The 27,841-nt window shown below is 45.7% G+C and overlaps 2 protein-coding genes across 9 annotated transcripts; one reads left to right on the top strand and one right to left on the bottom strand.

The window, feature by feature from the left end:
• The first annotated feature begins 211 nt into the window (after positions 1-211).
• Positions 212-16,123, top strand: ZNF648 (zinc finger protein 648). 2 transcript variants are annotated; one of them, XR_009462444.1, is made up of 4 exons: positions 223-480; positions 11,467-11,786; positions 13,535-13,737; positions 15,721-16,123. XR_009462444.1 is itself a non-coding variant. In XM_059728378.1 (2 exons), the coding sequence occupies exon 2, from the start codon at positions 3,448-3,450 to the stop codon at positions 5,188-5,190; it is 1,743 nt and encodes a 580-aa protein (XP_059584361.1). In that variant the 5' UTR covers positions 212-480; positions 3,378-3,447; the 3' UTR covers positions 5,191-10,858. The 2 variants fall into 2 exon arrangements, 1 of the variants encoding a protein (XP_059584361.1); XM_059728378.1 differs by lacking the exons at positions 11,467-11,786; positions 13,535-13,737; positions 15,721-16,123 and adding an exon at positions 3,378-10,858 and having other exon boundaries at positions 212-480.
• Positions 16,124-20,686: 4,563 nt separating this feature from the next.
• On the bottom strand, positions 20,687-27,188 carry LOC102563998 (zinc finger and SCAN domain-containing protein 12). 7 transcript variants are annotated; one of them, XM_019500287.2, is made up of 5 exons: positions 27,058-27,188; positions 26,746-26,809; positions 24,835-24,888; positions 23,908-24,082; positions 20,687-22,949 (listed from the first exon to the last, which is right to left on the bottom strand). In XM_019500287.2, exon 5 carries the CDS (start codon positions 22,841-22,843, stop codon positions 21,680-21,682), a length of 1,164 nt encoding a protein of 387 aa, XP_019355832.1. In that variant the 5' UTR covers positions 22,844-22,949; positions 23,908-24,082; positions 24,835-24,888; positions 26,746-26,809; positions 27,058-27,188; the 3' UTR covers positions 20,687-21,679. The 7 variants fall into 7 exon arrangements, with proteins under 7 accessions (XP_019355832.1, XP_019355831.1, XP_019355833.1 ...); XM_019500286.2 differs by having other exon boundaries at positions 23,908-24,888; XM_019500288.2 differs by lacking the exon at positions 24,835-24,888 and having other exon boundaries at positions 23,908-24,115.
• Between the last annotated feature and the right edge of the window lie 653 nt (positions 27,189-27,841).

The raw sequence follows: 27,841 nt of genomic DNA, 5'->3' as shown, positions 1-27,841 counted from the left end.
CTGATTATCAGGAAGAGCTTTCAGACAGGGGGTGGGCTAATCTCCTAGCAGAAGTGGAAACCACATTTAAAATTCACAGTGGACAAACTGAGTGCAGCTACTGCTGTAAGGACCAATCCTGCTTTGAGAGTGCAGTGATCTATTTGGCTATTTTGGTCTCGTCCATCCCTAGAATCTGAGAGGGGAGGAGGAAGAGTAAATTGGAAGAATAGCTCAGGCACTGAGACAGGGCAGCCCTGCTGTATTTCCCAGGCTGCTCTCTGTGATGCAGGCAGGAAGGTTGTGTATATTGAACAGGCCCCACCTCCTGAGGCTCTGCAGCTGCTACACTGGACACAAAAGGGTGAGACAGACACAGGCACATTTGCTAGTGCTGCTATGCACCAAACTCCCTACCTTTCTTCATTTGTAAGCTGGAGCACACAACCCCACGGGGCCAGCTGCCTGGGACAGCCCATACTTGTGTACTCAAATATCAAGGTAAGTCATTGCATCTAAACCTGGGCTGAGGGGGAGAGGAAGCCCTGAAAGCAATAGGGAGAGAGAAGTGGGAGGGGGAGCTATTTAAAAAAAATCCCAAAGAGGGGCAGGCTGGAGGCAGCTGGGCCCTCCAGGCCTGGCATCTGGTACTTGCTGCAGTCAGACAGTCCACACATTGTGTTGGAACCTCAACCTGTTTTTCCAGGCTGCTGGGGATCAGGACAGCAGGGTCATCTTTACCCTGTAAATGAGCATCTTTAAGTTTCTGTGCAGGTCTCTATTCACTTCCATCTCCCTGCACCTGGGGGATGCAGTGACCTGAACAACCTGTTCTCCCTCCTGGCCTAGTTTATCATAGGTACTGATAGAACTTGTTCAGAATTGCCCAGAGTTTCACAAATCCCTGAAAGTAGTGGAGATTTAAGCAGCTCTATTAAAATTGCTGGAGTTGTTGCCAATTGACTATAAAAAGTACCAGTAAATGAGGAAACTCTGAGGCACTGAAATTCAAAAGAAAGAAGTGCGGGGGGCTATTTTTGTTGACACTTTAATAATGTCAGCATCTTTGGGTTGGTTGCATCTCAGAGGAGGAATTTTCTGTACTTGCCACTGTCAGTGGGGAGTAGCATTTCTTTGCCATTCCTCCACAGTTCAGGGATACTTTTGCCACCAGTAGGACAGATTGCTCATTTGCATCAGCCAAGCTATATTTTTAATATCACTGTACAGTGCTGGGGGCTTAATATCTCACTGTGTCAACACTGCTGTGTGCCATTGCACTTGGTGCTCTAACTGCAGAGTCCCAAATCATATGCATGATCTCTTGCAAATAAATTGTGAGCTTCATGAAAGCATAGGTTCTCAAATGGCTGAGTTCCTCAGTCTTTCCTTACACACTCCCCGGCAGCAGTGTGCAATTTGTGTCTCAAGAACTTATTCCATTACAGATTCTGCCTCCAGCTAGAGCAGTCATTCTCGACCTTTTTAGACTTGAGCCATCCCTCAATAGATTTGAGGCATCCCTAGGAAAATGCCAGCTCTTAGTTTCACTCTTTTTTTTTGACTACAGAAAAATACTAGAGCAATTCTTCTGTTGCCATGGACTCAAAAAGATCACAACAGAGCATCATGTTTTCAACACTATGGATTTCTACTTGAAAATGTTGGCTTTGTCTTGTCAATCATGTTTGCACACCTAGCAGTGTTAACATTGCGTGACACCCTGCAGCACCCTTGAAAGGATCTCAAGCCACCCTGGGGTGCTTTGGCACCCAATTGAGAAACACCGAGCTAGAGGCATTGCATATTCAGGTTGCAGAGTAATTAAAACCCTACAGAATTCAAGTAGGCAGGCAGCTTGAACACCCTATTCTGCAATCAGTTTTTCACCTGCATTTTGCACTAAGACAGGGGAGGAGAAATTCTAGCATGCAAAAGTGGCAAATTGAGAGCTCCTGAGGTTCTAAGACATACTGCTCTGATCTCTTGCCCACTTTCTGTTTTTATTTCTAAAACAAAAATTGGAATTAGCAGGCAGCCCCTGTCAGTATCTTGTCATCACAGTATCTGACTCTCCATAACACAGGAAGGCTCCTGATTGATCCCCAGTCCTCCCATGTCAGACCTTCTCCAAAAAAGAGAAGATGTGGTTCCTTAATGCGCAGTCTGCCAGGTTAGCTCCTTGATAAGCAAGAGTAATAGTGGCTTGATTTCCAGCATCGTAATGCAGCAACATAATTAAAAGCATCTGCAGTTTAGTTCCTGGTGCTCCTATATTTAAAGAGTAGGCAAATACTGGTAGACATATTGTAAAAACACAGAAAATAGGCAATGGTCTTAAACTATAAAATGTTAAAGAAAAAGGTAGGACAATATGGTACCTTAAAGACTAACTTGTTCAGAGAGACAGAAGCTTTCATGAATGGGCTTGCAGAGAACAGGGGCAGTAAATAAATATTTCTATTTAAATGACCTTATTCCTTTCTAATTAGTAGCCCTGGTCTCTGCATGTCCATTCATAGCATCTGATAAAGTAGGCTGTAGCCTATTTTTATATCTCATGTCTCTCTGAACAAGGTAGTCTATAATGCAGGGGCGGGCAATTATTTTGGGCAGAGGGCCGCTTACTGAGTTTCAGCAAGCCATCGAGGGCCGCATGACAGGCAGCCCAGGGCAAATTAATATTAATCTTCTAAATTTTTTAGGGGCCCTGCAGGCCAGATAGAATGGCCTGGTGGTCTGCATCTGGCCCCTGGGCCACATTTTGCCTACCCCTGCTATAAGGAGTTACATTGCTCTGCCTTTTGCCCAACTTCAGAATTTAAAGCAACAAAGCCCTGAGTCAAAACAAGGTCAGTAACACTGGGTGTGTCTACACGTGATGCTAAATGTGCAGACTAATTCTACTGTGGATTAGTGTGTCATGGCAACAGCTGTGCTAATGCGTAAATGTGCAGCAGAATTAGTCTACTGCGCAGTAGCATCACAAAAAAGCTGTAGTGCTGGTTTCTGCGCATTCAGTTAGTACCTGTTATTACAGGTTCTAAACTAAACGCTCAGTAACCACGGCACATTAATGATCTCGTAGGTGTGTCCACTGAGTAGACAATGACTACGAAAAAAGTGAAGATAGGAAGTAGGAAATTAAGAAATCCTACCTAGCTGTGTAGCTAGGATAACTCCTGGCAAGTGGCTTGTCTGTCATTTTATCCAATTTCAGCTCTAACCCACTCCTTGGGGCAATCATAATGCCACCCCTCTTTGTTTAGTGCCTACCATAGTAAACTCCAGGCCTAATTAGCCCCTTTGAGTGACAGTGTAGCAACAATGCCTAGATACTTGCTCTTCTTCGAAAACATTCCTACCTGCTGTTCATTCCTCTCTTGTTCAAAATGCAGGTAACTTATCTTGAGAGCAGCCTCAGGCTGAAGCATCCTGAAAGTTGATATTGTGAAGTAGCTGTGGACCATGACAAGTATAGAGTGCTCTGAAAGACCAGATGAGGAATACCCTTGCAGCAGTTTGGCTCAGGGATCCTATGACGACAGGAAGAGGAGCATGCACCTGCCACATGGAAATGAGGAGGAAGGTAGTGAGGAAGATGAAGAAGCTGAGGAAAGCTACAGTGGCTATTTCGGGGATGGCTTGCGGGAGGACTGTGAAAGACTAGATCTGGTGCCTAGCAGCTCTGCACTTGGGGAGAACGTGCCAGAGGACCTGTTATGCAAGGAAGATGAAGTCTTCTATGAGACTTTCACGCTCATCAATGCCAATGGCGTGGCCAAGCAGCTGAACATGAAGGTCAGTCTTTGTACCCAGAGTGAGGAGGATGGCGAGCAAACTGGTAAGGAGACACCATACCAGAAGTGGCCTAGCAGGCCAATGAGCAAAGGCATCCAGCACTTCAGCAGGAGGCTGCCAAGCTCTGGAGACTATGTGGACACTGTAGTTACCCTAGACAGTGACTTTGATCCCTCTGGGGACAGCCTGTCTTGCAATGGCACAGAAAGCATTCAGACATACACACCCAGGAAAGCCGAGGTGGGGGCATTCCCAGGAAACCTGGGTGTAGACTCCAGCAAGCCGGGGGGCAGCAAAGACCTTTCCCTGAAAGGCAGGAGAACAGTGAAGCGGCTGCCCCTGAAAGCCACCAAAAAGCTGGGCGAGGTGGCAGGCAGTGTCGGGGCCCTGAAAGCAGCTGCGATGAGGCGGATCCGGATGGCAACCCAAGTGACAGGCAGTGAGGCAGATGAGCGGCCTTACAAGTGTGTGCAGTGTGGGCGGGCCTTTAAGAAATCCAGCAACCTGCTGAGCCACATCGATACCCACAGTGGGGTCAAGCCATATGCCTGCGAGCTGTGTGGCAAGGCCTACTCCCACCAGGGCACACTGCAGCAGCACCGGCGGCTGCACACAGGTGAGCGCCCCTACAAGTGCCCCTTCTGCATCAAGGCCTACACCTGGTCCTCAGACTACCGCAAGCACATCCGCACGCACACAGGCGAGAAGCCCTACCAGTGCCTGGACTGTGAGAAGGCCTTTGTGCGCTCTTCCGACCTGCGCAAGCACCAGCGCAACATGCACAGCAATGACAAGCCCTTCCCCTGCCCAGACTGTGGCAAGACCTTCAACAAGCCACTGTCCCTGCTGCGCCACCAGCGCACCCACCTGGGTGAGAAACCCTTCCCATGCCCCGACTGTGGCAAGGAGTTCGCCGTGGCCAGTCGCATGGTGGAGCACCAGCGGGTCCACACTGGTGAGCGCCCCTTCTCCTGCTCTGTCTGCGGCAAGGCCTTCACCAAGTCCTCCAATCTCTTCGAGCACCAGACGCTGCACACAGGCCAGCGTCCTTTCAAGTGCTCTGAGTGTAGCATGGCCTTCGCCCAGTCCTCCCGCCTCATCCGCCACCAGCGTATCCATACTGGGGAGCGTCCCTTTTCCTGTGCCCAGTGCGGCCAGGCCTTCGCCCGCTCCTCCACTCTCAAGCGGCACCAGCAAATCCATAGCAGGGAGAAAACCTACTTGTGCTCGGACTGTGGCAAGGCCTTCCGGCACGCCTCCCAGCTCACCCAGCATGCGCAGGTGCACACAGGCGAGAGGCCCTACAGATGCCCCCAGTGCAGCAAGGCCTTCACCCAGTCCACCCACCTTGTCCGCCACCAGGCCAAGCATGGCATCGGGAAAGGGGAGCCATTCTTCTCCAATGAATGAGCCTCTTTCCTCTGGAGGGGAAGTGGGGGCAGCACCCCTCCTCCCCCATCTGCACAAGAAGGCTGGCTCCCCGTCAGCAGGATTAGCCTCTCCCTCTACTAGAGAAGCACTTTACTTTGGACACTACTTTCTCTCTCTCCTGATTGCTTGGAGGGGTCTCAGCCTTTCCCACTGAACCCCATGAAACTGGGGCACAGATGGGAAGGCAAGCCAGTGCAGCTCCTGGTCAACCAGGCTTTGGAGGCTCATTCTTCCTCCTCTTTTAGGGCAGCAGACAAGCCAGGGAGCAATAAGTATCAGCATAAAATAAAGCTTCTTGAAATAGGCTCTCTCCCAATGCAGGGCTGAAAACCACAAAAATGAGCTGAACCAGGCAGAGAGAAATAGCAGAGTGAACCGTGTACAGCGGTATAGATCAGGGGTTGTTCTCAAAAGGAGCTGCTCGCTAACCAGAAAATTTGTTTTCACCAATGCACAGGAAAAGAGCCCAATCAAAGCTACATTTGCCTACCTGTAATAGGGGCAGGGGAGTAAGGAGAGCAATTATGAAGAATGTTTACACCTTATTTATCTGTCCAGTCATGCAATTCAGTTCTCTGCCAAGATCTCCCTGATGGGCAAGGGCTGAGAATCCATCACCCACTGACTGATATGCCACAAACCTGTTTTTCTTCCAGAGGATCTCATGCCCATTCCTCTGTACCCCCAAATGTAGGCCTATTCTGAAAACTGACTAGATAAGAAAAAGGCAGTGCTACTCCTTTTGTGTTGATTTAGAACTGCATCTGCAGACTTCAGTGACAAAACAGCACTTTTTTTGCACCTGTTTGCCCTCCAGCTCAGTTAAGGAAGTGTGAACTGTAGTCTATCGTAGCTCAGGCTTCACTAGCAGAATTATTTAATGAGGGCTAGTCTATATGCAGAGATTGCACAGATTTCACTGACTTAATTTAAACAAACAAACAAACCAGTTAAAGTGATGAGTAGGCAAGATCTAAATTCACCGGTGAAAGGCCCGGGAAAGAAATGGACTAGAACAAGGATTACTTGGGACACATTTCATGGCCAAAATCTTTGTTACTGTTGATTACTGGCAAAAACGCACAAGAAGAGAAAAAAATGTTCTGAACACTGAGAGCCCAGGTGATGTCTACAAGGCCACAACTACAAAATACAACACTTTTAGTTGAGCACACTGGACACGGAATTCACCAACAGACTATAAACAAGGAATCTCATACTGTCGTTTTTGGACAGAGACTTTTCAAAGCAGAATTGCACTTTGCAATGTTGTTAGATATGTTCCTTAAGAAGATGTCCCAGTGTACAACTTCTTGATATAAGCAGCTTTCCAGATACCTGACATATGGTGCCATTTACAAATATGAAATTTAAAATGCAAAAGTATATGGTACATATGTATTATTATAGGATAATTATAAACTAAAGCACTGACAACATTATTATCTTACCAGTCTGTTGTTAAAAAAAGGAAAGGAAGGGAAAAATAAAGAAAAGGGAGGCAGAGGGAAGAAAGTACTATTTGTAGCTGTGCTGACTCCAGCTGGGTGAATAATTGATACGTTCCCTGATGCTTTATACAACAATTTTCTAGTGAAAGCAGAGATATTTGGTGGCAAATACAGACCTGGCCAATTTCTGGAATTAATAGCACAGGATCAGACACCAGATTAACCGAAGACAGCTCTATCAGTGATATCAGTCAGCAACCTCCCACTGCTCAGTTCTGCATGTGCAGTATTCATAATTCCTCGTGTTTCTCCTTTCATAACATGTATGTCCCAAGGCTCTTACCTGCAACAGCAATCCCAACTAAGCAGTCGTAGCTTCCTGACTAAGCTGATGTCTCAAGTCCCCTCTCCAGACTGGTTTGAATTCTGCCAGTTTAACTTCACAACCAGAAAAAGACTCTAATATCAAGTTGACTTTGACTCTGCTTAATTAGGTACCAATTAGGGCTGTGCAAAATGGCAGTGTTCTGTTTCGACCAGTGTTTTGATGGAACAGCGTTTCGTTTCAATTTTGTTTCGATTTGAAACAGCTGTTCTGTTCTGTTCTGTTCTGTTCTGTTCTGGTCAAAACAGGGTTGAAACGGCGAAACTGTTTAGATGTTTCACCCATAGGATATAATGGAGAAGGACAAAACAGCCTATAACTTTGTCATTTCTGGCTTGATTTGAATGAAACTTGCAGGAATGGTAGCCCCATCTGAGGGCATGAAGCCTGCCAAGTTTCAAAGAGGTAGGTTTGGGGGAAACTGTACCTCAAGCTGCAGACAAGCAAAACTCGTGACATGGGTGACACTGTGTGTGTTAAGGCACAGCAGGGTGAAAGCTGCAAGCCTGCTAGCCCCTGCTATGGCCACGAAGCCTGCCAGCTGTCAAGGAGGTAGGTGCAGAGGTGTCTGGGTTCTGGGGCCCTGCACCTCTAGCTGCTGACAGGCAAAACTCATGTCATGGATGCTTGTGCAACCGTGTCTGTCTTGGGGCACAGGAGGTGGGGAAACTACTGCAGGCCGGGCTGCTAGGCCCTGCTGCAGCCACAAAGCCTGCCAGCTGTTAAGGAGATAGGTGCGGGGGGGGATCTGGGGCCCTGCACCTCTAGCTGCTGACAGGCAAAACTCGTGACATGGGTGCTTGTGCAACTGACTGTCTGTCTTTGGGCAGAAGCCATTCCCAGCTCTGTACGGATTCTTTCCTCTCCTTAGTGTGTGGTTTCCTAGGTGTTAATTCTTGCTCATTAACTCCTTATGCTAGCTAGCTACTGTGTTAGGCAATCAATCATGATTCACTCAGGGACCAGCTCAATACACAGCTGAGCTCCTTGAAACTTAACAGGCTTTGTGGCCTCCACAGGGGCTAACATACCTGCAGTTTTGACCCCACTGTGGCTTAACACACACAACACAGGTTTTGCTTTGAAAACTTTGGGGTGCAGTTTCCCCGAACCCCCTGCACCTATCTCCTTGAACCTTGGCAGGCTTCATGCCCTCAGATGGGGCTACCATTCCTGCAAATTTCATCCACATCAGGCCAGAAATGACAAAGTTATAGGCTGTTTCAACCTTCCCCATTATAGCCTATGGGCAAAGCATTGAAACGGCAAAATGTTTCAACTTGCCTCATTTGGTTTTGAGGCTGTTTCAACTACATCTGTTCATTTTGATTTTGCTGTTTTGACCTCGAAATGGGTCAAAACAGTGTCAAAACAAAACTGGCGGTGAAATTTCACACAGCCCTAGAAATTATGCCAACTGGTACTAACCAGTAGGTATAATTTGGTCCCCTAATTAAGCAGATGCACAAAGTCAACTTGATATTAGAATCTCTGTCTTTCTGGTTGTTAAGATAAACCAGAAGAATTCAAACCAGTCTGGAGAGAGGCAGCATGAATGTGTGTACTGTTGCTTCTTAGAGCTCTATTGGATAGCTGGGCAGGGGAGATCCACTGCTCTTTCAGAAACTGGTGGGCAGCAGTGTAAATGTCAGGAATCTTGTCTATTTTATGGTTCTTGGGAAAGCTGTTAATGGAATAAAAGAGAGATGACACTGGAGTCATTCAGCAGGGAGAAGAAAGAGATTGTGGGAAACCCACTTCCTCTCTTCTTCCTTACAGCAGCTAAGAAACTAGGCAAGATGTATCAGAGACTTACCTATTGCAACAGCTAGAGAATTCTGGAGCAGTAAGATAATAGCCAAAGCACTTTCTGTCCCTCCCACTAGCTAAAGAGGGGGACAAATTTATCAGGCATCTCCAAGCAATGCTGCCTCATAAATAGGGTGCAAGGAAATAACCTGGTAAAATGATCCGAGCTCCTTTCCTCCCAACTGTGTACTTTGTGGAATTGCATCTTGTAAGCAACCATCTCTTCATCTGGTGCACATACCGCCAGCTAGTAATTTTTTTCAGTGCTGCACTGTCACTCTAGGGAGCCTCTCTGCCCACGCTCCCCTTTCACATTTTGCAGATACACACACGGACCCTTTCTCATTACAGCTGCCCCAACACTTCTCTGTCTCTGCTTTGTGACAGAAAGGATGAACAATCTGCAGCAGTTCTTTACCCAGCCACTCAGTGGGAAGAAAGAGCACACAACACCTAGAAAAGCTCCAGTCTTCTTCTCCCCCACACCAAAAGTTAAAGATTCCAGGTTGAGTTCAGAACTTGAGTCCCTTGGTTGGCAGTGCATTGCTCTACTCAGACAACTATCAACACACCTCACTGAAGAGGGGCTTTCATTTATTTCCTCTCTCTGCCATGACTGACTACTTTTTGGCTCTCAAACAAAGCTGGAAGGCACTGCAGAGCCTCTTGGTATCACTGCCATCTACTAGAAGACAGCAAGGGGATCTGATGCTGCAAGACATATACTACCTCCTGCACAATATCAGTAGCCCAAGAATGAAGGCCAACGCTATAGTGGATGCATATTGCTCTGACCTCTGTATTCCTTTGTTTCATCTTTATGTTTCTGCTCTTTTGCTGTACTCAAGAATTAAGATCCTGTGGGATGGCATATTATACCAAAATGGAAATGTATGGAAGAAGGGCACTAAAGTAACTCAGTCTATTCCCAAAGGTACGGTGGGATCCTTCAGGCCATTTTATTATAGTTCCATGCGTTTATCTTGAGAGCAAAGCTGCACGAGCTGCACAACAGAAAAAACAGGCTTAGTCTGATAACTCTTCCTAATGAGTGCAACTCTTGATGAGAATAGAGCAAATGATCACAAGAAAGTCAGGAATCAACAGGAATAAACCATCAAAGAAAAAAAGGGTTAAAAGAAAGGGAAGTTCATGGTGAACCTCAGATTAACTTGAGCACTCCATGCAGAGTTTCCATTAAGGAAACAGTGAAAACTGCTAACAATTTGCCTCCACAAGAGAAAAATGCCTCTTTAATAGAGAGGGAGAGAAAAAGAGGCTATGACAGATGAAGATAAGCCTCCATTTTCCCCTAACTAGGGTTGAGAAAGGAAGCCAGACCCTACCAGGAAATAACTTTAATCGTTCCCATTGTGCCAGGTGGCAGGATGATGACAGAGGCTCTTTCTTGCCCGTAGGCCAGAACTGAGTTACCAGGTACTATTGCTGAGGAGGAATGCTCCTGGTCTCTGCACTTGACAGGATGCTTCCTGTGACACATTGTCTATGGATCGCTAATTCTGCCCTTCATGCTGAAGCAGGTGGGGGACTGCACAGAACCACCCCCTGACTGGACTATTTGGATACACAGTGCTGTTTGAGGCATGTAAATATCTGTAAATGATAGCAATAATAATAATAATAATAAATGTGCTTGTATTGTAACAGTGTAATCACTGCCGAGGACTGGCTGGGGGTGGAGGGGGAATCCAGTTTTAATTTTTTTCACACTTGAAAAGGCTGCTGCTTATGATCATTACAAACAGGTGCTGTAAGATACGATGTGGACCAAGAGGAAAATAATGTATCCAGGGCTGGGGATGTTGTTTTGTGTTCCTATGAACTCCCCAATGCCCAAGCTATTTAAAGCTGTTATGTCTCAACCTAAGACACCAGAAATAAATAGTCTATTACCACTCAGAGTAGCTTAAAGGAATCAGGCTCTCGTGCTTTCAGCTGACATGTTTTGCTGTGTACCTTATTAAATATAGGTGTATTTACAGACACAGTCTTTCAATCTCTAATATTGTCCTCAACAGCATATGCATTTAAGCATGTTCAGAAGTGCACAAGGCCATGAAAACATGCAAGTAACCATAGTTGTGTTTCTGTAGTTTACAGACATGAACACAAGGTGCCAAATATAACCCACTGCTATGTCTTGGTATGCACAGCTATAAAAGGCTCAAAGGGGCAGGTTTTTAAGTAGATTTGTAACCAGGTGGTAGTAATGCTGGTTCTATGCTTAGTGACCAGCCACAACATAGATGACATGGTTCCTGACTCTATATATCATTTTCATTCTGATCCATGAATGACTGGTGCCTCCTGAGATTGTGGGGGTACAATTAGTGGGCGTCAGTGGGGTGGGGGGCAAGAGGTGACTGCTCACAGAAGCCAGCGGCAGTGGCCAATCTCAGGGGGACATGTGCCCCTCCTGCCTCCCTTCCCCCTTCCCCCGTGCCCTCCCTGCCTGTCTCCTGATCACAATAAGAAATGTGACATAATTGTAAGGCTGTATCTGGACTCAGACATGCTGTATCAGTTTTGTAAATGGGACCAACTAACCATCTCTCTGTACCCAGGTTTTCCTGTGCTCCTACCTTCCAGGTCTCTGTGAAGGAAGCCTCTCACAAAGTGCATGGCACCATGTGAAAAACACCCATAAATCTCTGGACTGGGCACCAACAGCTGTGGCAGTGTGGCATGAGTGTCCAGATTTCCCCACTACAATCATGGTTTGTAGCATGGTAAGCACTAACATATCATTGTGCCAAGGAAAATGCTGCCATGTGGATTCAATGAACTATGTGATTATCTCAGCACACAGGTCAGAGCCTGGATATATTTGTACTTCAGAAAGACCCTTCTTATTCAGGCTCCTGGAACTGGTTTTTGCACAAAGGCAGTGAACAGAGTCCAGGAAGCAGGTAAGTTCGTTCTTGTTCAAAAAGAAAAAGATACAAAGATGAAATCAAATACAGTTAATGATTTCAAAGCTTTTGAATGTGTGCATTACTATATAAATGCTATTTATTACCCTCAAGAGATAAGGACACCCATTACATTTAAATTTGAAGTCTGGAGTTGATGGGCAAGAACAATGTTGGATGCTCACCTGATTTCCTGTCCTCACTGAATAAAATGGCAGACCTGCTACAGACCTGAAGAAGAGCACTTCATGTCCCAAAGCTTGTCCAACAGTTTTCCTAACTAATCAAGTTGGTCTAATAACCGCTATGGAAAATCCTTGCCTCTCAAAAATAAAAAGGGAGCACACATCATTTGTAACACTTAAAAAAAGCAAGAATCATTAAATCAAATTGCATAAAAATCATAGAAAATTAGGGTTGGGAGGGACCTCAGGAAGTCATCTAGGCCAATCTCCTGCTCAAAGCACAACCATCCCCAACTAGATCATCTCACCCATGAGTTTTTCTAGCCAGGACTTAAAAACCCCCAAGGATGGGGATTCCACAACCTCTCAGGCTAACCTATTCTAGTGCTTTACTACCCTCCTAGTGAGAAAGTTCTGCCTGATATCTAATCTAAACTTTCCTTGTTGCAACTTGAGATCATTGCTCCTCATTCTGTCATCTGCCACCACCAAGAACAGGCTAGTTCCCTTCTCTTTAGAACGATGCTGCCGCAATTGAGTTTCAGCCTTCAAAAGAAATCAAACCCTTGCTATAAGTGTAAAGAGACTTTGTACAACAATGCAAACTCGGGATAAGATCCCTACTTGATGAAGCTTCACTTCATATGTATGGGGGAAAAGATGAGGAGGTGTTCAAGATCAGATTGAAACCCCTACTCTCCATTAGATTGTTTTTCAATGGTTGACTTGTTTGGCTGCGTGATTTTCCCCATTTATAGGAGTATCAAGGGTAAGTGCTGTAAGGCCTGCGTCTCCTCTAGCCTGACACCCTCCTGATGAGTGACAACAGGGTGAAAGGAGCCACACTATCACGCAGCTGCTTTTTGTTGTTATTCTCTCACCTGCCAAGACTTTGATCTTACTTCTGTTGGGGAGCTAGTTCCACTGGATGATACCTTGGGCCTGGCAAAGGAGCATCTTTTTTGGGCTCCACCTCCCCTACACCCCACTGTTACCACTTCCTCAGTGTTGTATGACATGCTTATCCTGGAGGCAAAACCCTGTCCTCTGCTGACGGAGGAGGCACATGCAAATTTACATCAATTTCTTTTTCTTTTTTTACCCAATTCCCCCCAACCAGCCTTAATTTGACTGGTCCAGCATTGTCTTTGGGGTCAATGCCCCATGCCAACTGTCTTTACACGCACCGAGGGCCAAATTCAACAAAACAAATCAACTCAGGACTCAATTGGTCATAACCAACAAAAAAAACAAATACTTCCATCAATTAATCCCCCATCTGTGAGCCAAAGCTGAGTGCTCAGTCCATGAAATACCCATTGGGTCACTTCCCTTATCAATTAATTTTCGGTCTTTGGTCAGAGAATGACCTGGTACGGGAGGCTTCTATGCTGGGCAGCACCTCCCTGGCTCCCAACTTGCCCATGCCACCTCTGACCTTACTCCTCTTGTTGTGGCAATCAACTGCGGTCAGGACGGTAGCTCCAACATCCTGGCCCTCGGTACCTGGGTTGATTGGCAGTCCTCTGATCGCCCTTACCTGCTGCTTGCACTCCTCAGCTGCTGCCTGCTGCACACTGGCACAAGTGGGAGAGTCCTCCAGGGTCTTCTGCCCCTCAACACTGCAGTCTCTCCCTAGCTGCCCCTCTCTGGGGCTGAAAGTACTTCCTCAGGCTAGCCCACAACCCATATGGAGAGAGCAATGGCTGCAGAAGTACCACCTGGAGCTCCATTCCCTTCCGGCATTCCTCACTCTATCTGGGGTAAGTTGCAGAGAGGGGTCACTCAGGATTTTCTCCCCTCCCAGGGTCTCTGTTCCAGATTATATCCCACCACTTTGCTTTGCAAAGCTTGTTCTTTCCCCCTACATACAGTAGGCAGATGCAGGAACCTTTGATTTAGCTCAAAAGACAGTAGCCTGTTCTTTTGTGTCAGGTGCTGAATCAGCCTACAAACCCAATATTCTCTTTGTGTGGTATGCCCAGATAGTGACAACTTAAGGCTATAGTCACCCTGCACTCAGATACCATTAGAATACTTATAATTATATAAGTATATTATAATACATTAGAATACTACTGTAAGAATCAAAGATTCTTTTGAAGTCTTTATATAGTCTATTAACAGCTCCTGGATGGAGAGTACAATTACATAGCTAGGCCACCACTGTGCAGTAAGACTATTAACTTTTAGGGCCTGAGTTTGGAAAACATATGCCTATTTTGAATGTGCAGTTACTATAAAATACCATGAAAATTGTGGATTTGAACATACAAATGATCTATTATGCTTTAACTGTTTGTTTATACATATTTTATGTATAGGCATGCAATGAATTTATAAAATCAAGGGCTGATTCTCCATTGACTTGTATCTTGCACAGTAATTTACACAAGTATAGCGTGAATGCAGAATGGATGTAAAACACTGCTATATTATTTAGACTGTATTGCTAACCTACTTATGTAAATGACTATACAAGGTGCAGGACAACAGTGCACTGAATTCTTTAGAACTTAAGGACTTCTCTACACAGAGGAGTTACACCTACTTAACAAAAACAATTAGCTAGATCAAGGCAGCCCCTCTGTGGATACTGTTAAATAGATTTGAGGATAACTAGAAATGATGTAGGTTGCTTCAGGTCATAACCAAGTGTAAAAGTGCTCATTCATAAAGATGCACTAATTTAACTATACTAATGTAGTTAAATCAGTGCAATTTCTATGTGTAGTCTGGGGCCTCAGACATATCCCACTGGGACTGTGCATAGTGGCTAGCATTCACTTTGGATTCGGATTCGGCTGATTCGGGGGACAGTGATTTGATTCAGTGATTTGAATCACTGTTCCAAATCAATTCAGCTGCATCTGATTCAGAGATTTGGCTGTTGCCGAATCAGCTGAATCTACGAATCACACAGGCCCCATCCCTCGCCCGCTCTCAGTGGCTGCCCTGCCTGGCCCCAGCTCCCAGCTCTTTGAAAGAAAAAAGCCCCCATTCACCAGCTCCTGCCCAGCAGGGGGTGATCCCCGCTGCCTCCCACTGCACTGGGGACTCTGCCATGAGCCCCCCCGGTCCCCACCCACTCTCCCAGCCCTTGCCCATGGTTGCCCCGTCTGCCCCAGCTCCTGGCCTTTTAAAAAAAAACAAACAACCCTGAACTCACCAGCTCCTGCCTGGTGGAACAGCAATCCCCACAGCCCTGCACTGCATGGGTGGGCTCCCAGAAGCCCCGACAGCTGCTGCAGCAGCCAGTGGGTGCAGGGGGGGGGGGGGGGGGGGTTGTTGTTTTTTTTTTTTAAAGGGACAGGAGCTGGGGTGGGCGGGGCAGCCATGAGGGACTGGGAGAGCAGGCAGGGGTCAGGGGGCTCGTGGCAGAGATTTGGACCTTTTAATTGGTCCCCTGATTTGGTTTGGATTCAGAGATTCGGCCACCGAATTGGTCCAAATCTCCATCGAATCAAATCAACACCTGAAACTGCACACAACCCTATATCCAACAAAGGAAAAAAATTAGTTTCTTGATATTACGTTTTAATAACTAGTTTAAAGGATAAGACACTTGTTTCCCCATCACTTTTGTTATTTTTTTAAAATGTAAATGCTGGTCCTTCTCCCAGGGCAGATATCCATATTTTGTAATGTAAACACCTGGTATTAAATCTTAATGGCCTCTCTACTTTGAGACTGAGGACTGAACAGATGTAGGAATAAGCCTATCTTTTTATGTTTAACCCTTTCAGATTAGGACTAAGGCACATATGTCCAGGTGATACATTACTGAAATGACTGTACCAGTTTTGTGGATAGAAAGCTCCAATCTCAGGATCAGTGTTCCAGCACCTCTCACAACTACAAAGTCCACTTTACATAACTGAAAATAAAACAATGTTTTTTTTCAGAAATCTTCTTTCCCAGGTTGTCTTCTCTCTGAGCTTACAGTGAACAAACTGTTCAAACTTAAGTATATACCACGCCAGCCCATCAGTGACATTTCCTGTTTCTACTAGTGGCTCCCGATCTGTGTTACAGATCATGGACATGTTTCAAGATGCAGTCAAGAATTCCTTTGGGGTATTCAGAACCTTTTTCCATTACCAAACCTGGAAAAAGCAACAATCGGTTATCTGCCTAGCTGTTAGCAACTATGTCAGGTATAACCTTGGTGAATAATTAAATTTGCTAATGTATAAAGCCTCAATTTAGCACTGTTCTTTGGCCTGACTTCTTGCATGAATGGGAACGTAAAAAGGTATCATGCTGAAAGTCAGTTAATGATACAAGAGTGAACTGCAGTCATCTGAAAATATTTAAACAATAAAGACGATGCAATGAAGGATTGTTCAGTACTAATACATAGAAATCCCCGTAACAGAGAAGAAATGAACAACATAGCTATAAAAGGAATGGGACACATAACTAACTTTACTTGTTGCACTAGCAGAGTTTATTCTCACCTTTGTTTCCTTGATATTGTCCTTATATAAGTTTTCAGGCCATCAGTCAGCATTGCCACAGGAAAGGCGTAAAATCAGAGCTAGAAGGCTCAGTGGACCAACATGAAAATAATAAAAAATGTTAAGACACAAATGGTCCACAACAGGAAACTATAGGAAAACTCCTACTCTAGAAAATAATTTAATACAGGGAAAAATAAACAGCCATATAGCTCCTTGTAACTGTTCAGTCCCAGACTGTACCTGCTAACTCAGCTCTCCAAGATTTCCATATATAAGAGATTCAGGGAAGGCATCTTCAGCACGGGTTAGATTTGCAGCCTGCTAAATGAAAATGACAGTAAATTGGTTTGGGGTGGATGAACTCTCCCACTGCTGGAAGCAAAGATATCACTGGATATATATTTTACGTGTCCCATAGGATAAAATGCAAAGTAGGAAAGAGAAAATTTTCAAATAAAAAAAATCAATTAGTAGTCTGCTAAGGTGCTTTCTGCAACATAACAAGTGAGGCTGAGGAGAATGACAATAGTTAGCTGGGGAAAAGAAAGCAGAAGTCAGAGTAAATGTCCAAACTTCATTTCTCTTAAATACCATCTAACAGCCACAAGAGATTATTTGCACAGCTCAGGTCTCAGATAACTGAAGTAGGAGCTTCTTGCATTGATTCCACTGATGTCTCAGAGCTGGATGCATTTATGCAAGCTGGACAAATGCTCCATGTCACACACTATTAATATGTAAAACTATTTTCTCTTCCCAGCTTTTAGAAATGGATGAACTCAGACCTAGATGCACAACAGCAAATCTGAACAAAACATAAGTAATTTCTATTGAGACCCCCAATATTAGAGTTCTGCAAGGAAGTGATGTCACTGACCAGTAATATTTGCTCTCACTTTCTTTCCCTTTCCCATTTTCTTACTACATTTGGTCACCTAAATGGCCTGCACTAACCCTTCTAGCACCCCAGTGTGCCACCATGATAGACTTAAGGTTTGGAAAAGCTTTCAGAATATTTCATACCCAGATCAGATACACTGCAAGGAAGATTACCTTAAACACATGTTCTAAACTCAACTAAGTAAGTGGTGAAACCAGAAGATCTCCTGTAATTCTGACTCCATGCACTGGAATCAGTGGCAGTTTTATTGGATGGGGTGAAGAGACATTTCACAGGAGCCATCATACTCTTGTTTAATTTTTATTTTGCACATCCAACTGCCTTACATCACTCTGAAGGTTTTGTTAGCCTTTTATGAGCCTACCACAGTTTTCATTCATATCATCTTATAACTTCTCAATTACTCACGCCTTTGGAGCCTTTTCAACAACACTAGACTCACTGGCACTAATTCTACCAATTGCATATCCTATCTCATATCATAAATCCATAGATGTTAGGGGCTGGAAGGGACCTTACAAGATCATCAGGTTCAGCCCCTCTGTAATTGGGCAGAAAAGACTTATCAATCAATAAGCTTATCAATAATGGATTCTTTGGTATTTTTTTCCAGGATTTTAACAGGGACTGAGCTCAAACTGATTTGCCTGTAATTCCCTGGGTCGTCCTTTCTCCCTTTCTTGAAGATAGGCACCACCTTGGCCCTCTTCCAGTCTTCTGGGGCCTCTCCCAAGCACCATGAGTCCTCAAATAGCTTGGCCATAGGTCACGCAATTATGTCAGCCAGTTCTATTAGCACTCTCAGGTGTAGTTCATCCAGTCCAACTGACTTGTAGCTATTCAGCCTCTCTAGGTATTCCCCCGCAAGATCTTTGCCAGCTATGGGAGGGTGATCACCTCCACCTTGATCATGCTGTATCCTGTCAAGCAGTCTAACATCCTTGGACTGGAGGAATACCGATATGAAGTATTCATTAAGGAGTTTGGTTTTGTCCTGAGTGTCAGTTATCAGCTATCCCATTTTGTTCATCAGGGGCCCTATGTTCCCCATATTTTTTCTCCAGCGTCCTACCTATCTAAAGAAGGACTTTTTGTTGTCCTTGATTCCAGTTGCCAATTTGTATTCAGTTTGTGCCTTTGCTTTCCTAATCTGCTCCCTACAGGTGTCAGCTATTGCTAAGTATTCCTCTTTGGGGGTAATTTCTGACTTCCATCCCTTATAAGCTTCTCTTTTTAAATTTCCAGAGGTCAAGGACTTCCCTATTGAGCCAAGAGGGTCTTCCAGCCCTTTTGCTGCCTTCCTTACAAAAGGGAACGGACTTCCTTTGGGCTCCTAGGATCATTAGGAACCTAGGAGCCTAGGATCATCCTTTGTGCTCCTAGGATCATTAAGAACTCTAATGTACATATTTTAATAGCATTAAACTTTTACCATTTGACTCATAACTTGTTAGTTGGGTAACTAAAATGTTGGCAAGCCAGAATAATAACAAATTTTAGTTGGTATTTCAAGACGGACATAAATGGCTTCCTTCGATAAGTTATATCAGCAGGTTTTGCACACTGGTATAGTGCCGTGAGATAGACCCACCATTTCACATCTGATCTGACACCAATTGCTTGAGTGTGGCTTGAGAGCCTCTCTTAATACTTATCTACCCTCACTTTTTTGCACAGATCTTGCTGACAACTAAATGAACCTACTTAAAGAAAGGCATCTATACAGATAGAAAGGTATTTGATACTGGTAAATATGGCTTGGATACCAAAACATCTTTATATCAATAATACCGCGTCCACATTAGAATGCTGCACCTATGTATCTAAATCTAGTTTTCGGTTCAGTCAGGGAAAACCTGAGTGTAGACCAACTGCTAAACTACACCCCACCCTTATTTAATACTGTTGGCACTAACCACAGAATTGAGTTTGGAGAAGGACCCTGTATTTTTGTAACAAATACATTAGCTGGCACATACATAAGACTGCAAGTTATATGTTGAGATTTGCCTATATTAGAGAGGGAGATCATTTCAGTGGCATGGACTACACAGAGCATTTGACTGTCACATTGTCCCTGCAGCAGTTAAGCAAGTCTGTTTGGCATCACTGTTTTTGATATATCAACATGTAGCAAACCATAAAATCCTAGGTTTTTTACTGATTCTGAGGAACCTTGAAACCAACCTTCCATAACATTTCTAGGAGGTGGGCTATTGGTCATTTTTCTAAGGACATGAACTCCATTGTTGGATGAAATTTTAGAGCATCTATACTTGGGCTCTGGGGTGGAGGTGGGGGGCACTTTAATTGGAGTGGCTATGAGAACCGCTCTAATTAAAGCACACACAGTGTCACATGTATACAGTGTCCTATGCTTCAAAATGGTGGTGGAGGTGCTAGAACTAAAGCTCGTTCAATGAGCTTTAGTTCAAGTGCCCCCACTGCCATTTTGAAGTGCAGGGACACTGAATAGACATGACGTGGAGGCTGCTGGAGCATACTAATTAGCAAGCTTTGAAGCAGACACCCGACGTGTACAGGTGCTCAAAGTGACCAACTGAACTGGTGAAGCTGTAACAACTGGCTTCCTATCTGCAGTCAAAAGATACAAGTTAAAGCAGTTAGACTTGAAGTTACACGTTGCACTTAGACTATACTAAATGTGGAACGTTAAGCCTCATTAAAATGAGAACATGCTGAGAATAGTTGTACATTAAGGGTTAATACTGTTGCTTACCTGCACAGCTCTGACTTGCCACTAGAGCACAGCTAGGAGCCAGAACACCTGGGCTCTATCCTTGCTCTCTGGGAGCAGTGTATCCTGGGATGCTGGAAGACTGCAAATTGCTTTATCTCTGTGGAGCAGACTGCTATTATCCTAACATGAGCTAGGAAGCACAGCCCAGAGTTATTGCTTCACCTAAAGCAGTGTAACTTTGAAATTTTTAGAGGGTATTTAGCATGAGTTAACAAGCCTTAATATACGGACACTTACATCTAAAGTGTCTTTAGTATTGTTTAAGTGTAATGAGTAACTTCACCCTTATTCTGAGCCAAGACCCTCATAGAAAGCATTGCAAGAGCGTGATACAATCAGGTCTTGTAAAACACTTCGATCAGCTGCTGTGTGGATGCAGGATGTCACATAAGAAAGGTTCCCTGAACTTTGTAGAAAGTTTGACCTAAGTTCTACAGATATTATAGAGCCTGATTCCCACAGCAGCCTGATTGTGATTTGTGATTCAAAAGCCTGATTCCCACAGCAGTCCAGTGAAACAATGTTTATTCAGACACACAACCCCAAATATCCCCTTAGGCAATAAATAAGCAGCATGTATAGGCACATCTGTTAACTGTCTGATTTATTAAGAATCTGGAATTCTTTTTAAAAACAACAGACACAATGCTTCTCTTTCAAATAAAAATACTTCATTAAAAAACATGAAAGAACACACAAAGAGAAAGTGTGGATGGGCCAACTCCAACTAAGTGGACTGTGCAGTCTTCACAAATGTCTGCAGATCTCCAAATCTAGTGCTAGACAGCAATCACATTTTAAACAGTAATACCAACCAAATCAGAGACAAGGACTGCAGATGAACATTGTTTAAGCCAATGGTTCTCAACCTCAACAGACCTGAGGCACCCCTTGATGGAATCGAGGTGCCCCTCAACAGACTTGTGGCATTCTGTGGAAAATGCCAACTCTTAGTTTTATATATAGCTATAAACTACATCCCTGAAATTCTTAGTTTTCACTTTTTTTTACTATAAAAAATAATAGAGCAAATCCTTCTGCTGCAAAGAGCTCAAAAAGACCACAACAGAGTAGAATATTCATAAAGCTATGGATTCCTATTTGAAATTTCTCGGTTTGCCTTGTGAATCACGTTTGCACACCTAACCGTGCTAATATTGCACCCTTGAAAGGATCCTGAGACACCCTGGTTGGGAATCACTCATTTAACTAATAAAATCCTTGAGAAAAGCTGAATTTGGTTCCCACCCACCAGTTGGGTCATTTATGACATTACACAGCACTTGTGAGGGACTTTATGCTTAAAATATCTCCTCCATTACACAATGGCAATGAAAGCTATTTCCTTTTTTAACTGATAAGGATGGGTTCAAAAACAGTCAGCACCATCTTCGTGGTCAAAGATCATAGAGCTCCTTATGCAGCAGTGTATTTTTACTAGGGTTATACTGGCCATCTTTAGGAAGGGGACTCTGGATTGGCCTCTGTGTGCAGCATGGGGCAGATCTTCTAACATAGCTGAATAGGTCTCATTCAGATACAGGGAAATACTGGAGACTGCATTCACAGAGGCCTACACACTAAGATTTGTCCATCCTATGTGTTCGCTCATGCCTCCTTAGAGTACCTGACTCAGTGAAGGAATGACCACAGTAAGCACAAGAATAGGGTTTCTCCCCGGTATGGATCCGTTGGTGGCGCTGTAGTGACGCCAGTCGTGTGAAAGTCCCTCCACACTCTTCACAATAGAAAGGGCGCTCTCCAGAATGAGTCTGCTGGTGCCTTTTTAGTCTAAGTAGTTGGACAAAGGCCATGCCACATTCCTGGCATTTATATGGTTTGTCTTGCCGGTGGATCACCTTATGTTTGGATAGCAGATTGGGTTTACGGAAACCTTTGCCACATGTGGGGCAGATATAACATTTTGACTCTTCTTCCCCAGACTTCTGGTTTTCTGAAAACTGTTGATCACTGTCCCCATTACCATGCTGGTTTCGGTGCACTGTGGACCATGGGTTCCTAACCATACCACTTCCCAAAATTACCATGGAGCGCTCTATCTTGTGTACATTGCGTAGGTGCCTCCAGACATCTGCCGTGCGGATGAAACCTTTGTCACACTCTGGACATTTGTGCGGCCTTTCACTAGAATGAATGAGCTTATGCATTCGTAAGTTTGCAGCTCGGAAGAACTCTTTGCCACAGACTGGGCATCGGTATGAATTCTCTGTCAAGTGGATCTGCTTGTGTTCCTTTAATTCACTCAGGTCCTGAAAAGAAGTACCACACTTCTTGCATCGATAAGCTTCTCCAGAGATAGGCTCTAGTTCCTCCTCATCAAAATCCTCAATCAGAATGGTGTTTTCATCATCCTCACTTAATCCACCCTGAGGTTCCTCTGACTGCTCTGAGGAATAGAGTTCCAGATCCTCATCTTCACACTGCAGGTCAAAGTTGGTGCTGGAGGTGACAAAGACCCCAGTTGTGGTCTCACCTCTCTTCTGATAATAGGTCTCATAAGTCTCTTCATCTTCACACTGTAATTCTACAGGGAGTTCTTGCTTACCTGAAGGTCCAGCAGGGCTGCAACTACGACTGGATGGTTGTGAGTAGTCTACCTCAACCTTGAGCTGAAGGCTAGATTTACAAGCTCCCTGCTCAGAGGTCTGGCTGGACTCATCTGAATGCTCCTCACCTGTGTCACAAGTGTCATTATCAGACTCCCAGTCCGCCTCCACATCCATCCTGTGATGTCATTCACTGTTTTCACATATGGCTTAGTGGGGTGTAAGCTCACCAAGAACTTAAGAGTCTTTCATGGCTGGTCCACAGTTCATATCACAGCCTTCCCTAAAAAACATACGGGATTATTTCAGAGACCACTATAGTACAGCTCCTTTTCGGGTGAACAGAGTAGTATCATGGATATGTGCATTAGTTTCACCATGGAAAAAACTGACTCATTATATGGCTATGGTCATATGGAATGTTTCTAAAATTTCATAACATTAAATTCTTTACTTAGTTGGATCTTACTGCAAATTAAAAAATATAACAAAAACCATTTCTGGCTTATGTCACCTTAGAACAAAGATTTAGCATGCATCTTCTACTCTGAGTATTTAGGTCTTAAGTTTCCCCTTTCATAATTTAGAAATTATTCCCACTTTTATTTGTACTCAACTCTTCTCCACATTTATGTTGCCATTAGATGTGATTTCTCTTAGGTCTGAGACCCAGACACACAAAATGCCCAACAGTAATGCATATTTGGTCAGAATACATGGAGGAAATAGCAGAAACATGTGTTATTGTTGTTGTTTTTTGAGCTACTTGCATGTCTAGATTTTTCCCCATGCCTTCCTAGAATAGGCTCTCTCACTTCTGGCCCATGCAAGTTATATGGGAGTCTAATACAATTTTTAAATAATTGAAACTGCACCCATTCAAGATGCTAGTGCTTATTGGCCATGTTGTTTTGTACATTATTTGGCCTATTTATTTTCCAAGCATTCTGATGCAGAAACATCAGATAATTCCAGTTTTCCATGAGCAAACTACAAACTTCTCTTTTATTTCAAGAAGGTTTGGAATTGAGATATTCAGACTCACTACACTGAAAACCTTAAGGTTCACCACCTTATGCTCCACCTAAAGGTTAATATTAGCACTGTTTTTACATTGCAAGGGAGAATGGATTTTCCATGAGTGAAACTAGGCGAAACAGCCACAGGCATTATCTTTCTGATGCTGATTGCATAACACACGCAGAGAGATCCAGCAATAGTAAGTAGATCAAATAACCAACCCTGTAGCAATAAGCAGCTGTATGCGGAGGCGGAGCCCAAAGAAGCTGTATGTGCTCATACTGCTCCCTTACAGGTCATCTGAGACAATGAAGCACTGTGATTGCTTTGGCTCATCACCACAGCTCATAATTATGAAGCTCTTCAGGACTTTCCAGACCACTTGACAACAATCAGCTGGCACCACATAGAGAAGAAAGAGACATAATTCTGGAGAAATAATTTGTCAGAGAAAAAGGTACAACGACAGAAATAATACACGTCAGATACAACTACAGGAAATGGCTAGGTTGCAATGGGCAAATAATTTTGGTGAAAAGCTGGCAAAGTAAGATGAGGATGGTAATACAAGGCAAATTCATTCCTCAGAATGAGGTGTTTTGATCAAGAATTTGAAGTTAGAAAAATAACAATAATCTTTAAGGCTGTTATTCTTGTATGTTGTTCTTTCAGACCCTATATATATTATAGGCATAAGAATTCTCTACAGCTGGCCACCCAGAATATCTTTAAATTCCCTGGAAAAGCTCGCTTTACAAATGGCAGTGGACAGGAGCTGTCTGAACTGGCCCAAAGGAATCTCTCTGAACCACATGAAATTCTTGCAAGGAATGTGCTAATATCAAGTGTAGTTTAAAACAGCGTTTCTCAACCCATAGGTTGTGACCCAAAAGTGGGTTGCAAGAATATATGAAAGTGTCACGAACAAATTAAAAAAAATGGATCAACAGACTTTAAAAATGGAGAAAAATGTGGGAGACTGCAGCTTTTCTCTTGCAAGCTGTCAGAGTTCTGGTCTGCAAGGGGCTGCTTGGGGCCTCCTCTGCCCCAAACACTGAGGGGCTGGGGCCTAGGGGGCAGTGGGTTGGGAGTGAGGGACACTGGGTCAGGACTGGCCATTGATGTTTACAAATGAGTGCTGGTCTCACCCAAGATATGTCTGCATGGCATAAGGCAGTGCTGTGAAGACACCAGAGCCAACCCTAGAAACAGAAGCAGTATAGTGACAGCAGTGCAGTACTGTGCCCTGACTATCTAGGTCAGGGCTGTCTAAATTTTGGGGAACTGGAGACTACAGACGTAGAAGCTACACTATACACAGGCCACAGACCTACGCAGGTGGGTGGGTGCTCTGCAGTTCCCTTCCAGCATGCAATCTGAAGAGTGCTCTGCCCGACCCTTCTTGCAAAGGGCTGCTTGCACAGCTCCCCCATACCCATGCAGCACAGGCAGCCTGGCCCTACCCACATAGCACCTGAGGAGAGTGGTCTGCATGCACAGTGTGCACAGCTGGAAGTGGGGGGAAGTCAGGCAGCCCAGTACCCCTTCCATGCTGAATACATAGCACAAGCAGCCTGGATCTACCCCCAGCTATGAGTGCCACACAGGCACCTTCCTTGACCCCCCACTTCCCCATACATGCCATGTGCACAGAACCCACCCACACCTGCTCTCCTGGCTTCACGTACTACCCACCTACACCGTGGGCAGCCTGGCTCCCTTTGCTGCCAGCAGCTCAGGCACTCTAGCTTACTCCTACCCACTGGGGCAGGAGCAACTGATGGTAGGGAAGTGGCAGCTGGAAGCCCACAGGTTGCATGCAAACCCTTCAGGAGACACGGTCTGCCAGCCAGACAACCATGAACTAGGAAACAGTGCTCATCAAACTGGTCCCAGCACCACACTCTTGTGGCTATATTGCTTCCAAAACTGGGAATTTCAAGTACCTGGGCCATTTAAAGTTGGCTGGTGACAGATGAAGTTCTACAATAACTTGATTTATGGAAACATTACTTCCAGGTACCAAGAGACGATATATCCTCATCCATGGATATGGTTTTGGAACCACGTATAATCAATACAGAACTTCACAAACTGCCCTTACATACGGAGATAAATCTAGTTTTGTTTTCATAAACCCTCATTATGTGCATGTCCTGTCAATTATCCCTTCAGTTGAATACTTATGCTTCCCTACATATACTTCTTTCCCTCCTTTCTATGGTCTTTCCATTTCCTCATTCCCCTCTTCAAGCTATTGTCTTACCTCCTCCTACACAGCCAAACACCTCACAGGACATATTCCGAAGCAGTAAACTGTTTCAGTTTGTAGGAACTTGCCCTGAACCTGCCCGACCCAATGATGCACATGGCTTGTTCCCTGCTGCAGGCATTAGGTGCGGTTTTTCAGGGCACAGTCGCTGAGGGTTCTGCTTATGGTAGAACTTTAGAGACGAACACATTCAGAAAGGCACAAGCTTTTGTCTATCAAAGCAATGGCTGGCACCTATGATTGCTTATGCTTCTCTGATCACGTTAATCGGAGTGCCCTGACATATGTTACACTTACGACGTGTTAACTGCACTTGAAGCACCAGCACCTGCACATTCGAGCAGTAAAGGATGCGTAGCAAAGACAGAGCTTCGGTTTTAAGTTGCACACATTCAGCTATCGTGGGACTGCTCCAAAGGGATAAAAAACAGTTCTCACGGGCTACAGTATGGTGCAGGTGCTGGGATTAAGAGCCACTGCCCAGTATTACAATGCAGTTAACTCAAGGCTCTGGTGCGATGCCGGGGCTTGGCCCACAAAAGAGCTGTTGGCTGACTGCAGATGGCTCCAGTCCCTCTACATCATAGCTGGCAGGACCGTGCGACAACTTGGACTGAGCGTGAGCACATGATAACACCTGCTGCCACCCACATCACTCTCAGGCCAACCATCTGCAGGGTGAGGAGCCGAGTACTGCCTGCCACATGCAGCCCTGCCTCGGGCGACCGCCGCCAACAACCTCCCTCAGCCTCCGACTGGCGCCGTACAGGATTCGTGAGGTTCTCACCCTTGGCCGTGGCCTGGCAGCGCTGGTCGCTCCATCTCCTGGTGGGAACCCTGCATCTCCAGGCCTGCGGGATGAAGGGGGCAGAGTAGAGGGCTGGGTGGACCCTGGCCCACGATCAGCCCCCCCCCACACCCCACTCTCTGGATCGGCTCCCCACACACACCCCCGCCCCCATGATCAGCCCCCCACGCCCCGCCCCCAAAACCAGCCCCTCCTACGCCCCGCCCCCACCCGACAGGGAAGCCCCGCCCTTCAGGCCCCATGCATCCCGCTCCCGTGGGGAGGGGGGTGACGCAGGCTGCAGGCGCTCACCGTGCGCTGCCGCCCGCAGCTCCAGCGGGGCCCGGCGCAGGCGGCGGGTCGGCCCCCTCATGCCGGGACAAGCCGGGCGCCTCGCACCAGCCGCCGGCAGGGGTGGGGACGGGAGGGGCCACCACCTCCCAGCATCAGGGCGCAGGCGCCGAGAGGCGGCGCAGGCGCATTGGCCGCGTTGAAGCCGGCCCGGGGCTGCTTCCGCCCGGAGCTGCAGCGCTCTGCAGGGCGGGGGACGACATAGCTGGGCTCGAGGCGCTCCGGGCCGGGCCGGGCCGGGCCGAGCCGAGCCGAGCCGAGTCCCTGAGCCTCGACGGCCTCCGGCAGCGCTGCGCCTTCTGCTCCCGCTGCAGCCGGGCCTGGGCCTTTCTCTGCTGCGGCGGCGCGGCCCGGGCAGCTCCTCTCCCCCGGGGAGGGCCCTCGGGAGGGCTCTCTGCCCAGCTTATTAGCGGGACTTACCGGCGTTGCGAGGTCGGTAGCGTCGGGGTGTGGGGAGAGATCGCGTAGGCTGGGATGACCTAGTTGGGCAGGGTCCGGCTTTGAGCAGCGGTTCTTGACCTTTTTTGTACCAGGACCCATTTGTAAACGTCAGCGGCCCGTCCCAACCCAGCGCCCCGCACTCCTGACCTGCTGTCCCCAGGATGTGGGGCGGGGGGGCCAAGCAGCCCCTCAGGCAGGAGCTCTGCCAGCCTTCAAGGGAAAAGCCACAGCTTCCCACACTTCTCCTGTAAAGGAGAATCCGCTTTTAAACTTTGTTGATCCATTTTTAAAGTTTGTTTGCAAC

Source organism: Alligator mississippiensis, chromosome 5, assembly GCF_030867095.1.
Source record: "Alligator mississippiensis isolate rAllMis1 chromosome 5, rAllMis1, whole genome shotgun sequence".
Taxonomy (NCBI): domain Eukaryota; kingdom Metazoa; phylum Chordata; order Crocodylia; family Alligatoridae; genus Alligator; species Alligator mississippiensis.
The sequence above is the reverse complement of the archived record's forward strand: the minus strand, read 5'-3'. Positions and strand labels throughout refer to the sequence as shown.

Bases quoted from the DNA above. Each gene is read 5' to 3' on its own strand.
- ZNF648 (XM_059728378.1), top strand. From the start codon at position 3,448: ATGACAAGTATAGAGTGCTCTGAAAGACCAGATGAGGAATACCCTTGC.
- LOC102563998 (XM_019500286.2), bottom strand. From the start codon at position 22,843: ATGGATGTGGAGGCGGACTGGGAGTCTGATAATGACACTTGTGACACA.